General features: G+C 48.7%; 5 protein-coding genes across 5 annotated transcripts; 2 read left to right on the top strand and 3 right to left on the bottom strand.

Annotated features, from left to right (window-relative positions):
• Positions 1-1,037: 1,037 nt before the first annotated feature.
• On the top strand, positions 1,038-1,839 carry VTN77DRAFT_2580 (uncharacterized protein; the record flags this gene model as incomplete). The annotated part of the gene is made up of 2 exons (XM_069418435.1): positions 1,038-1,454; positions 1,564-1,839. The coding sequence occupies 2 exons, from the start codon at positions 1,038-1,040 to the stop codon at positions 1,837-1,839; spliced, it is 693 nt and encodes a 230-aa protein (XP_069282061.1).
• A 1,787-nt stretch (positions 1,840-3,626) lies between these two features.
• Positions 3,627-4,720, bottom strand: VTN77DRAFT_2579 (uncharacterized protein; the record flags this gene model as incomplete). The annotated part of the gene is made up of 3 exons (XM_069418433.1): positions 3,627-3,851; positions 3,972-4,206; positions 4,281-4,720. 3 exons carry the CDS (start codon positions 4,718-4,720, stop codon positions 3,627-3,629), a joined length of 900 nt encoding a protein of 299 aa, XP_069282060.1.
• Positions 4,721-5,549: 829 nt separating this feature from the next.
• On the bottom strand, positions 5,550-6,834 carry VTN77DRAFT_2578 (60S ribosomal protein uL4; the record flags this gene model as incomplete). Its single annotated transcript, XM_069418432.1, has 4 exons — positions 5,550-6,312; positions 6,366-6,516; positions 6,576-6,670; positions 6,725-6,834. The coding sequence occupies 4 exons, from the start codon at positions 6,832-6,834 to the stop codon at positions 5,550-5,552; spliced, it is 1,119 nt and encodes a 372-aa protein (XP_069282059.1).
• Positions 6,835-7,838: 1,004 nt separating this feature from the next.
• On the top strand, positions 7,839-11,791 carry VTN77DRAFT_2577 (uncharacterized protein; the record flags this gene model as incomplete). Its single annotated transcript, XM_069418431.1, has 4 exons — positions 7,839-7,887; positions 7,948-8,308; positions 8,365-9,944; positions 10,002-11,791. The coding sequence occupies 4 exons, from the start codon at positions 7,839-7,841 to the stop codon at positions 11,789-11,791; spliced, it is 3,780 nt and encodes a 1,259-aa protein (XP_069282058.1).
• Positions 11,792-12,184: 393 nt separating this feature from the next.
• Positions 12,185-13,399, bottom strand: VTN77DRAFT_2576 (uncharacterized protein; the record flags this gene model as incomplete). The annotated part of the gene is made up of 1 exon (XM_069418430.1): positions 12,185-13,399. The coding sequence occupies one exon, from the start codon at positions 13,397-13,399 to the stop codon at positions 12,185-12,187; it is 1,215 nt and encodes a 404-aa protein (XP_069282057.1).
• Positions 13,400-13,404: the final 5 nt, after the last annotated feature.

Here is a 13,404-nt window from a genome sequence, read left to right as displayed (position 1 = left end):
TTAGAAGGAAAGAGTCAGCTAACTAGAGAATAAGTATGCCGATATCTTGTGTGTAAGTAAGGACTCTATTTTTACCTATGGACAAGGGTTAAGGATGAAAATAAGGTACATACTGTCTGGCTTAGATATACTACTCAGGAAATGTTATCGACACTTACTAGCAATGTTATCGATGATCACCAACAAGAGACATATGGATGAATACAAATGTTCGTGATACTTACTAGCAAGAGAAACATATAAATGGAGGCTTTTCCCCTTGCGACGAAAGCAACAGACACTCTTCTAAAGCCATCCTCCAGACAAAGTCTTCAATCGAACATTTCTTTATAACACGCCCTTTAACAAATTGTGTGGAGGAGAGGCACAGCTGCTGCAGTAGTCATGCCTGTTCTGCTCCAAAAGACGTGTCGTCCAAGAGTCCAACAGTGGGTGGTTCCGACAATTCGTCGAGAAGGAAAGTAAAACTTCGAAATAGGACGTTCAAGATGGACCAGGCAATCGATCTATTTTTCAGCCGCTGTGATTATCGGCGCAGGCTGGCAGGAATTTAGTTTCTGCCTACTAGGGAAGTATAAGTCCCAGCCCAACCTCCGCTAAGTGCCTCAATCAAGCCGTTTATTACCCAGTCCCAAGCGGCTATGCAAGCAATGTGTTAGTTAGGCTGTTCTGTCGTATTGTATCTACCAAATAGAGTTTGCTTAGTACCCATTCAGCCCATAGCACTCGCAGAAGATATCCAACTGATTGCTTGCGTTGTATAGCGCACCCACAGTTCTACCCACCCCGCCTAAGATGCTCCGACATCCATTCATTGACGCATGCTATTAATGTCTTTTGTACGACAACGACATGGAGGAGGTATATGTACATATATTTAACCTGTCTCAGGTGCTGGAAAAATAAGGGTACACTCTCGATTATTTTTATACCATACATACTTAGAATCTGTTGTAAATTTCCCAGTTCTGCATACCACGCGTGTCTAATTAAAAAAAAAAGTACTTTCTCTTGCAGAAAAAAAAATACCATCCATCATGGCGTCGACAAAACCTACAGTCCTCTTCGTCCACGGCTCCTGGCACAATCCAAAGCACTTCCAGCGCATGCGTGATTTTTTCGAAGCTAATGGCTTCCCGACCTCCTGTCCCCAGCAGCCCAGCGTGGGCCAGCTGCCGCCCATCGGCCTCATGGAAGACGCTGAAACGATCCGGGACGAGCTCAAGAAGCTGGTCGAGACGGAGCAGAAGGGCGTGCTGGTCATGGCGCACTCGTACGGCGGGGTGGTCACCGCGCAAGCGGTGGATCGGGAGTTCGCAAAGAAGGATCGCGAGGCCAAGGGCCTGGCTGGGGGAGTCATCCACCTCGTGTACATGTGCGCGTTTATGCTGCCTCTGGGCGACTCCCTGGGCTCGGCGTTTGGCGGGGGATTGCCGCCTCTTATCCCAATAGACGTGAGTTTCTCTCTCTATCAATCTTGGCAGACACTGATATCAGAAACAGGAAAAAGGCATGTGCATCATGCTCGACCCCCACCGGCGGTTCTACAACGACCTGTAAAAGGAAGAACAGGACCCCTGGGTGTCGGAGCTGAAGCCCGGTCCGGCCATCGCCCAGCTGACGCCCATCATCCAGGCGTCGTACCTGTACCACCCGGTCACGTACCTGTTCTGCGAGAACGATGAGGCCTTGCCGTTGGCGGTGCAGCAGATGATGGTCCAGAAGGCGGAGGAGAAGGGCGTGACTATCCGCAAGGAGACCTGCACGGCGGGGCATTCGCCGTTTTTGAGTCAGCCTGAAACGGTGCTGAATGTCGCGAAGAAAGTTGTTGCTGCTTAAGGCTTGGACAGGGAATTATCTCATCGATTCTGAACTTGGTCAGAATCAGAATGCTAAGTACATACATAGATACCTAGATTATGTAGATAGATAAATCTGATGATGACGGGATATTCAGGAACTACGCCATTTATCTGCGCCGAAATAATATGGATATTTTTATTGCAGCTATTAATCATCTCGTGTTAGGATTTTTTTTTTTACAAAAATACACCTAAAAGATTGATCAATTCATTATGCGCATACTTCATGATAATTATCCAAATGATCTCCTTCTCAGCTGAGAATACCATCATCAGAGGAGTAAGTGATGAAATTGAAGAAACTTTCCAACAGAATTACTGGCAAAAAAACAAGTTCATCGCAGGGGAACATTGTGCCTCTTTGAAAAGCAAAACGAAACAACGAAAAAAAATTCATGAAGACAACAAGACAAGTAATTCAGACGAATCCACCTTAATTACACTATTATTGCCACCAACAAACAGCTGTCCTGCCGCTCTCGCCGATCATCCATATCGCAAATCACCCGTGCTGCGCGAGTTGATCCATCTCGATATAGGAGTATGAAGCCCCCATAAAATATGGAGCTATTAGTCCTAAGAAGGGTCCGTCCATCAGGACCAACTAGGTAAGGAGGTCTGATACGACTTGAAGTAGTAGTCATTTTTTAAGGCTCTTTCCAGTCTAGGTCTTTAGGAGTAGGATATACATAATAGGTACCTAAGACTATTTATTATAGGTTAGACAATAATATTATGCGGTTGTTTATGGAAGAAAAAAAATATAAGATTATTCAGATATGATTCTAGGTGATAAGATAGATATTATATTAATTTATATTAGTAGTAGATGCGGGCACTAGTGATATTCTTCTACAGTTAGTTGGGGGGGAAAGTAAAGGATAGTAATAAATAATCTACTAACGCTAAGATATCAATCAATCAGGTAGGTAGGTAAGTATGGGAATGGATTACTTGAAATAAAAAGAAAGACGCAACGGGATGCAGGGACAGGCAGGTATGTCTATATCAAATCTCTGCCTTTTGCCAAAGTGTTGGGAGAAAGGAATTCACAATTTCACAATGTTAGGAGTTTACAAAACGGATGCTAATTGTTATCGCTGGCGAAAACAAGGGGAAAAAAAAGAAAAACCCTCCTATGGCTCTAGTAAATATAGGATTCTCTGTACTTAGGAAGAGATTTATAAATTATAACAATAAATTATCGATAACTTCCTAGGTACCGAGTACGGAGTCCCTGATCAGCCATCTAAAATAAAGTTCGACACTAAGGCAACTTAGGAAAGGCTCCAACACCTTAAATTCACATCGACGAGTCAACGACGCGAGTCTGCTGTTAGGCGCGGCGCCGGCAACTTTAGAACGACCTACCTACCTTCTTCTGGCCTAGTAAGTAGTACCTACTAGGTAAATTGTTGAAGAAGACGGAGGGACGAGGGACCACCACAGAAGTCCATCTTTGTAACTGAAAATGAGAGACGAGGCAAATCATTCCTGTTCAACTACGATAACTTTGTTGGGTTACTTCTAGTGTTGATCGGGATGGGATGGGATAGGATACATAGCACACTGCCATTGGGTCTGTACCCAGATAGATGAAGTCGTGCTTTTATTAAAATACACCTTACATTAGTATGTACCGTACATGATTAGTCGGCTTCATCTCCGTCTGCCAACTCTCTCGTCCATCTTGTTAATGTTGTCTTGGACTTTAACCCTGTATTTCTGAGCCTGGAGACGTTAGACTTTTGTTTGTGGTGCCACCTATTCTAATGAATCGTGTGCTTCATCTCTCTCGACTCCTCGTCCCTTCCTCTTGGTCTCACCAGTCGGCTCAGAGAACTGCCACTGCATAAACAGCTTCCTGGCCTCACTGTTCTTCTCAGTAAAGTCATAGAGCTTGCTGTAGTACACAACGAGCTCGTTGCCGTCGAAATGGCCTTGGAGGATACGACCGTGGCGCGGTTTCATGTAGGTGAAGAGCAGAACCTGGTAAATACGCAATAAACAGAGTCAATCAATCGGTAATAAAAAAAGAAAGAAAGAGATGGAGAGAGAGAAGAGGGGAGGCATGACTGTTAGCAGCAGAGAAGACAAGGGGGAACTGACTGGAACAGTGATATGCCCCATCATCGTCATGCGAATAGACTTCATCTTCAGACGTCCTCTCATCAGGCGGATGAAAGTGAGCAGTTCGCCGCGGAGCAGTTGCTGGTCATTTCCAACAACATTGTACAGAATCTCACACTGGAAGTGCGGGACATTCAGAATCTCGCAGACGAGTTTAAAGTGCCAAAAGGAAGGACGGTGCTCGACAAGACGCATTTTCGCAAATTTCTCGTACCTGTGCATAAAAAAGAAAATAAGCAAAAATCGAAACAGTTGTGTGTTTTATATGCTAAGAATGCTGTGACTCACTTGTCGCTGCAAAGCCATTCCCTAGGAGACAGTTTGTTGTTCTCCTTGGCATCACTCAGGCATGCCGACTCATACGTACCGAAGTACGAACTCAGCGCAAATAGCGGTCGTATCTGTTTACGTCGTTCCCTTGTCTCTTCGGATAGCTCCTTGTCGGCATCGTCAGCGTTACCATCGCCGTCACCATCATTTCCATCATCGACAGCCTCGTCAGGCGGCTCGATGAGAAGCTCTCCCGGATAGGGCTTGAAGAAGCATGGCTCAAAACCATTGCTCCCATCTAGCGGCATGGGCAGCACACGAATCTTCGCCTCCTGAAGCTCAGCAGGCTCGAACAGGTCTTTGCCGAGCTCAATGATTCGTGTCTCTATCTCCTTCAGTGCCTTCCAGTGAGCTTCGCGTTGGGGCGCTGTATTGGGGTAGACGAAGGCGTAGCCCATGGTGGCAGTAGCAGATGGTAGATGGTAGATTGAGGTATGGCTGTTGAAAACGAATACCAGAATGATGGCTATGGTGAGAACAAATAAATCGACAGTCGAATTTTTTTTTCTCGAGTATGAAAATAATAGAGGTCACGTACATTCACCTGCAATGTTATGGGATTACCCTTTCCAGTATGGTTGGGTCCCATACAGACTGGTTCCTGGAGATTTTGGCGGAATCTCCCGGTTGAAATCTAGAAACAGCAAACAGCGCAAGGTAAAAAGAAAAGAAGAAAATAAGCCGATTTGTCATTCAATGCGTGAAGTTTGTAAGGTATAGTAAAAGGTACAATTGCTAAGAAGACAATCGAGTGGAGTACAGCCCCATGTAAGACCATCTACTCAATTATATATATTTGTTAAGGCCAGGCTGCATGGCCCTATATTGCCCTTCCTTCTTGACTATATAGATAACTCTAATATCGAATATATTTGAGCTGATTACCTACATACTGTTATGGAGGTCTCACGTTACTTTGCTTCATGTTTATCTCACCTACCGTAGTTATCCACCAAGGTAGGTAGTAGTACTCGTGACTGAGCACGTGGATGGATACCCATGTCAAACAAAGTTGCAGACTTAATTTTCGTCTTCATTTAACTAACTTTCATGTCCACTAATTTGAGATCCTCCAGTCTAGAATGTTACGATGCTACGCTCTACAAGATGCACAATGATTATCATTGTATTATTGCATATTGAATATCGCACAACCATTCCATTCCATTCATGCAGCTGTGGCTAACCATATTTTTGAAAATGAAAAGACAGAAAAGAAACAACTGTTTACTCCTCAGACAGGATCTTGTGGAACGTCTCACCCGCACGCTCAGGCTTCTCGTGCTCAACACCCTTCTGGCCGAGCTTCTCCTTCGAGTAGGCAGCGGCGTACGGGTTGAGTCTGAGCATAACCTGTCTGTTCCGTAGAGGGTTCTTCTTCAGCACGTTGGTGCGCTTGGTGCGGGCCTCGCCCTTAGGCTCGCGCAGCACAGACTGGATTTCGGACGAGTTGATCAGACGGGCAATGTCGGCGTTGGCAAGAACGTTCGACGGCAGCAGGAAGTCCTTCTTCAGGGCGGAAGGAGTAGTCGTCGTGCCGTAGACCTCATCCAGAGCGGCGAAGGCAGAGGACGTCCACACAATGAAGCGGCCCAGGTGACCACCAGGAGCCAGCTGCAGCAGGTTCAGCGAGTAGACAGACGAGGTCTCAACACCAGGAATGTTGCGGAAAGCCTTGACAAGCTCCTTGCCGTCCTTCTCCGGGTTGTAGACGATCAGAGGACCGCGGCGCTGGCGGTAGCGACGGCCCCTCATCTTACCCTTACCGGCACGCAGCTTGCGGGACTTCTGAACCTTGACCAGGTCAGGACCAGCACCGACACCCTTCAGCAGAGCAACAGCAGCCTTGGTCTTGGAGATGGCGCCATTCTCGAAGACCTTGGAGTCAACGACGAGAGGAACTTCGGGGACGTTGGCAATGCGGTGGCCACGGGCGAAAAGGAGAGAAGGAACAGAGGAAGCAGCCAGAGCAGAAGCAGTAGCGAAACGCCTTTTTCACGTCAGTAAAGGACCATGTCGCGTAAAATCCGGGTGTCATCTCACTTCTGGCCGAGGTTGATCTTCTGGTGCCATTTCCTCCACACCTTGGTCGGGGCGAACATACGACCAGAACGGCACTGGTTACCGAAGGCAGCCTGACCAGCGCGGTGAGTACCACCACCAGAGACACGGGGGATACGGGCAACGGCGCGACCTGAAATCTCCATCAGTCTTGCCCAAATATTCATCTAAATCGTATCGACCGTCACCTACCGGTACCCCAGGACTCGGCAGAAGTCTGTTCACCAGCCTTCTCGCTCACAGCATATGGCTGTCTCTTGTTCTTCGCGATACCGGTGTGAACCTTCCTATAAACCGATCAGTCGCCGTCCCAGCAGATCGACTCGAATTTGGCGACTTACTGCACGATATCCGGGCGGATTGGCGAGGAGAAGACAGCGGGCAGAGGGTAGGTCTCCCCGCTGGGCTTGCCATCCGCCGTGGTGATGGTAACGGTAGGTCGAGACGCCATTGTGTCGACAGGAAGCTGGTCGTCGGTGTCGTCGTCGTCGTTGAGAGATCGGAGTTGAGGCAGGTTTGCGATGTGATGTGGGTTTTCTCGCTTAGCCGCGCCGGGCCCGGTGGTGCGCGAAAACCCTAAGCCCTCATTCCCCGTTTGGGATCGCTGACTCTTAGCGCCCGCAGCTGCTCCACCGTCACCCTGAACTCTCCAACTCCCGACCAGCCAATTAATTTGCAGTCATCAGGCAGATCGTGCCATCATTCCTACACCAGTCCGTTTTGACATCTTATCTCTGGGCAGTGTGACCAGTAACCACTATTCCTGTGCAACGAGATACAAGATACAGTCGGGAGGATGTTCACAGCTCGAACTCGAACTCAAAGTCACCGTCTGCCGTTCAGGTTGGCAACGCTCTATTTAGAAATGACCCCTTTGTAAGTCATGCCAAGGACGTGGAGTCGTCCGTTTCAAGCAGTGGCGCTTAGACATTTCTCAAACTATGATTTGTCGTACAGTACAAATATGCAATCTAAGCTAACAGTTACATGTGCTGCGCCGCATTTTTCTGCCAATCCGACACATCCTCAGCATATCGCTAGGTCTAACTACTCCATACCCTGTCGATTGTAAATCGCCCGTTGATGCCAAGAATATGTATCCGCCAATGCTTGATCTCGTCCACGCGCCTGCTACATGGATTCCAGTTAAGCGCCCAACGGCTCGCAGGACAGTTTGTCTCATTTTCAAGGACTTTGTGTAGCCGCTCGCGCTGTCATTGGGCTTCCTGTTCATGCACCTTGCCGTGATGTTGGTTGCCGCCGGGAAGGCGTTTCCCAGGCGGAAACCGTCGATAAGGGAGGGACAAGATGTGTTGGATCATAAACATCGTAGAATACCTCTTTGGACAGTGTATTCATCTCTACTTTGCTATCTGTATGTTTTTGGAATTTTACAAACACTCGTAGATCGAGGATATCATTTGGAGTTTATTTTATATTATAATAATAGGAGAAATGGGAGTCCGGTATTCACAGATCCAACCCACTGAGAAACGTATATGCGGTAAGTCTATCTAGGACGTACTCGTGATTTTCTGGGTCTGGTCCTGACAAAAGATCACAGGTCCAAGTTGGAGACCAACGTCATTGAGCCCCATCGTTTTGATTCTGGTTATTTCCTTCACGATTATGCTCATGGTCATATTGGCTATATTACAGTCGAAGAGCACACGGGACGGCGGCATTCTCTTCGCCGAAAGCATCGATGATATGCCCGCCAGCTATATTTTTCTTGAGAACTATCTGCCGACCATCGTCGCTGTCCTTTTTATCACAGTTTGGAATTGGATCGACCTCGATGTGAAACGGTTGGAACCGTGGTATAGACTTTCACAGGAGTCGGGAGCACTTGGTAGTGACTCCGTTCTGCTCGATTATCCCGCGGAGTTTTTAGCTTTCGTGCCACTTGAGTCATTAAAGCGCAAGTGAGTAATTCTGTGCCAGATATGACTCGCAGTTCGTTAACCTACGTGTTGAATAGGCAATGGACAGTCTTCTGCACGTCTCTTATTTTAGTTATTCTATCCTGGGTCGTAACACCCCTACAAAGTGGCATATTTTCCATCCAGACCATTCAAAAGTCCCAGAATATTACGATTCTTTCTTCTCCTGGGCTTGTGTCCTTGGAGGAACAAACAAAGACATTAACTCTGAACTTTGTTAACGAGGGATACAGCGTGACATGGCTGAATATGAGTATGCCGGCTTTTACAACGGAGTCATATGCACTTGCTCCATTCCTGCCGTCTGATGACAAACAAGCAATTGGAATGAACCAGACCTGGACGGGGAATACTGTCCTCTATCAGACCGACTTAGACTGCCAGCCTGCTCAATCAATACCGGATCGTAACTCTTCACGACTAACCTTTTCTGATGGTCGAGGTTGTGTGGCTCAAGACGTTGTTGCAAACTCTTTGATATCGTTTAACGAACCTGGTGGCTATTACTTGGGCTATGAAGGTGACGGTCCGATCGACGTATATGGCATTAACGGCACATCACCGTCTTTGCAACAAGCCGGTTGCAATGCGAGTTCACTACACGAATTCCTGGCCGTCTGGGGTAGGGATTTCTCCATGACTGCCATGTTTTGCTGGACAAAGTACTATACACAAGACGTTGAGGCAACGGTGTATCTGCCTAACTATTCCGTTCAAAGCGTGCGCCCAATTTCTGAGAGAAGAGAGTTATCGGAGCAGACTTTCAACTATACTCGGTTCGAACAGCTAATTGTTTCGAATACTATGCCTGAGCAAGTTGCTCGGTACGGCCAGTACTTTGCTCCCTACACTGGCCCTCAATACCCTCCAGACTCCTCACCCCAGCTATATATTCCGAACCCATATGATATATCCGACGTGTCCGTGATTGACCAATCAAGCCGTCTCCAAAAATTAGGTGCGGACAGTATGTCGGTGCTGACACCCTTTGCATTTGGTGTTTCCGGGCTATCGCCCCAGGCTCTACTGACGCCTTCCAACCTCCAAAGTGCGTTTCAGGATGCTCATCGAATGCTGTTCTCATTGGCCATATATTCGGTAACGGAAGCACCAGTGGAAGTCAGCTCAAATACTACAGGCATTCTTGAGGCATCCGTGGGTGCCGTGGTGATGGTTGAAGCTTTCACATATCCAGTGATCGCATCACTAGGAGTGGTTACACTACTGACGGCCTACTTGCTCTGCGCCTATAGAAACCGTACGCTACATCTTCCCTACAGTCCCAACTCTATTGCCTCGGTTCTTGGACTCGCACGCCAGCGAATGGAGCCATTCTCGGTCTTCCGATCTCTTGATTGTGCGGAAGAGGGAGTATTCACAAGGAAGCTTAAGGATGAGCATTTCAAACTTCAAATACCGGGACATGAGAGTCGTTTGAACCCGAGAAGGCAAGGGGAAGGACAGGATGAGGTGCCGGCGGCTAAGGAATCTAGCTTCACTAAAGCGAAATCCTGGCCGTGGGAACTTCGTCGAGCTGTCGGTTTCATTTTTATTTTCATCTTAACTGGCACCATTGCAGCGGTCTTGGTACTGCAGGACTTGATTCAGCGCAATGATGGTGAGTGGCATCCGCCGTGGGACACCTCCGGGACTCAAATACTGACGTTCTGGACAGGGCTTCCTCTGCCTTCTGGAAGCACCTTCCTTCAGCAGATGCTGCTCAACTTTATCCCAACCGCAGTTGGAACTCTCATGGAACCGTTCTGGGCTGTCTTGAACAGGCTTCTCTGTATCATTCAGCCATTTATCGAATTGAACAAAGGAGCAACCTCGGCTTCAAAGTCAATTCTGCTGGAGTATACATCCGTCCCTCCTCAATTGGTGATCTGGCGGGCGCTTAAGGCAAAGCATTGGCTTCTGGCTGCCGTATGCGCGGTAGCAGTTGCAGCAAATGTTTTGACGGTCGGACTGAGCGGCCTTTTTGAAATAAGAAATGTCAACCTAGAAAATCCCATCTCAGTGGAGCTGAGTATGCTCCCGAAGCTCGCACCGCTCAACCTCACGAGCGCGGGAGTCTCTGGCAACCTGGGAGAGCCCCTGCAAATAATGCTAGCGAACGTCTCGGAAAACGTTGCTTTGGTCCCGTGGGTTACGCCTGAATACTATTTCCTCCCGGTTTCGTTGCCCACCAACACTTCAGTATCTTCCTATGTACTGTCGACAATCGGAATAGGTTCACAATTGGACTGCCAGGAACTGAAGGAATCGAATTCAGACCTATTGTACCGTTTCATTCTGAGCCACGACGCTATGGAGGCGAACTTCACCGTTTCACAAAAGTTATCTGATGGTTCCCAGATCCGCTGCTTCTCTCCAAACGCCTTTACCGGCGACAACGCTCCAGTGCCGTCGGAGGCGACGCAGGTTTACATCCGGGGCGATCCTGAAGGCGGGCAGGGCGTGGAGATGTTCATACAACCGATTGCCAGTGAAGTCACAGCAACGCCAGAAGAGAACTATGCGTGTCCGCGAATGTTCATTGCGGGTTGGGTACGATCTTCAATCACGCTTGGTGACAAATACTCCAACACCTTATATGGTCCAACACGAAATATCACCAGTTCAACACTCAATTCAACTTTCATGATGTGCAAGCCTCGTTTCCAGACTGCGAATTTCAGTGTGATCACCGACCAGAGTGGGCATATCCTCAATTATACTCAGATAGGGCCACTGAGTGAAGAAGTCGACGAAGATCTGGCATCGGCGGTATGGAATGCCACGACGTTCCTAGTAGGCCAACCGCCAGACTATTTCAGATGGCATAATGACACCACTGCCTCCGATTGGTTCAATCTTTTCCTGAAAAAGCTCTCAGGATTGACTTCCATCATTGATCCTCTTGCTCCTCCACCAGATTTCGCGACGACGGCAGATCTCGTTAATCAGGTCTACCAGAGACTCTTTGCCGTCGTTCTGCAGGACAACCAAGAATATCTGATGCCGGCCCCGCCGAAATCGTTCATAATTGCAAATGAGATAACTACGCAACAGAGGGTCTTCCTTTCTGAAACCATGTTTTACATCGTTGTCGTAATCCTAGCTTTAGATACGATCGTGGCGATTGCTCTTTACATTCGACTCCCCAAACCTTTTCTCCATCGGATGCCGACGAGTATTGCTGGACTCCTCGCATATGGGACGAGCAGTCACCTGGCCCAGGATCTGGATTTCAAAACGGCTGCCGCCGTGGGTCAAGACGGGATCCGCAAGGTGCTCACACAGAGGGGCAGTGTGTACGGCTTTGGCAGGTATATCGGCACGGACGGGGAAATCCACTTCGGGATCGATCGCCAGCCCTATCTCATTCCCCGACAAGTTCAAGACTCAAGAAAGTGGTGGCAGCTGTGGACGAGCATCCCATTCTTCTTCAAGAAGTGGTCTTTACAGTCAGACATGATTTAAAGTATGTACTTAGAAATCGATATCTCTAACAGAGACAGTGTCTCGTGCCGTTCCGACATTCAATATGAACTGACCCAAGCCCGTGGATGCAATAACTACCTACGCAGAAATTTGAGCTACTTGAGTTTGGAGAAGCAGGTTGCATTTTCTGATTGAAGAAGTTTGTATTTTGATCTCAAGGTGGCCGAGCCATATTTGACACTGATCAACATGCATGTTCAAGAGCATGATGTATAAACCCGAAGACATCCTTCCAGAAAGTTGAAAATCTACATGAAATGAAGGGACAAAAAGGTCGTCAATCATGAAAGCAACCCACTCAAGCCATGCAGTTGGATGCAAAAGAGGGAATCGTCATTCTGAACAGCACTCCGAACCCGCGGATATAGCTGATCAGTTTTGGAGCTGGCTAGGAAGGTAGATGCGTCTCCGGGAGTGTAGACGTGACACGTCGACGTCGCGCTTCGCCTCAGCAATCTTCATCTCGGTGGCCTGGCCAGCCGTGCAAGAGGTTCCTGCGGCGAGCGACTCAACGGCAGACCAGACACCACTGGCGCAACGCTGGAAAGAGTTGCCTCCGATGCAGTTCCACTGGCCTTCGGGGCTGCAAGCACCGCTGAGAGCGCCACTGCTGGACGAGGAACCAGAGGCACTGGGTGAAGCAGCAGAGCTGACGAAGGTGGTGGGCAAAGCGGAGATGGATGCAACCGTGGGAACAGCGACGGATGTGGTCACGAACACACCGGGTGCTCCAGTTGACGGAATAGCAGCTGTGGTCGACGACCCAGACGGGATGACTGCCGGGGTGGAAACAGTTGGAGATGGGGCCGCCGTAGTGCCAGCTGGAGCGCTACCAGTTGGTCCAGGGCCCGGACCACCAGTGCAAGCAGGCTGACCCAATGGCTGGAGGTTGGAGGGAGTTCCAGCATATTCAACGGAGTCGCCAGGGTCGGGGAAGCGAATGTCAACATTTTCCGGGGTTATGCAACCGTTGATGTTGGCGATGAACATATCTGGGAAGTCCGTCCGCTTCGAAAGCGAGGTGGATCTCTTTTCCTCGATTGCATCGCGCTTGCTGCTGGAAGTTGTGTTTCCGTCCGTGACAGTGACTGGGGCACAGTTCATGTACATTTCACGGTTGCCAATTCTGTTGAACCAGGTCCAAGCCAGAGTGTATTGACCTGGCTCAATGCCCTCGGGAATGGAGAAATAAAAGGTGCTTGCACCCGTGCTCATGGCGCCACCGGGCAGGTTGCCAGAGACGTTCGCAGGGCAACCGCCTTCAATGGAATGAATCACCATCCATTTGGACTCCTTGGTAGGCTGCAAATCGGTCGTCAAGCTGATCTGACAGGATCCGCCACCGTGGGTGGCACTGCCGTAGAAGTCGAGCTTTTGCGGCACTCCGATTGGCATGACGTTCATCTTCACAACTTCCCACATGTCTGCCCGCTGCTTGCAAGGGAAGTCGGAGCCGTCAGCAGCCAGGGGAGAATTGTTGAGAGTAGTGTTGCTGTAAGGGGTCGGGTCTCTCATGATCATGTGGCTGTTGGCGACGGATGCAGACAGCAAGGCGGCTGCCGCCAGATTCGAGATGGAGAACAGCATCGTGG

The sequence above is a fragment of the Rasamsonia byssochlamydoides genome, assembly GCF_041956645.1.
Source record: "Rasamsonia byssochlamydoides strain NRRL 3658 unplaced genomic scaffold VTN77scaffold_2, whole genome shotgun sequence".
NCBI lineage: Eukaryota > Fungi > Ascomycota > Eurotiomycetes > Eurotiales > Trichocomaceae > Rasamsonia > Rasamsonia byssochlamydoides.
This window is presented reverse-complemented; position numbering and strand designations above follow the sequence as displayed.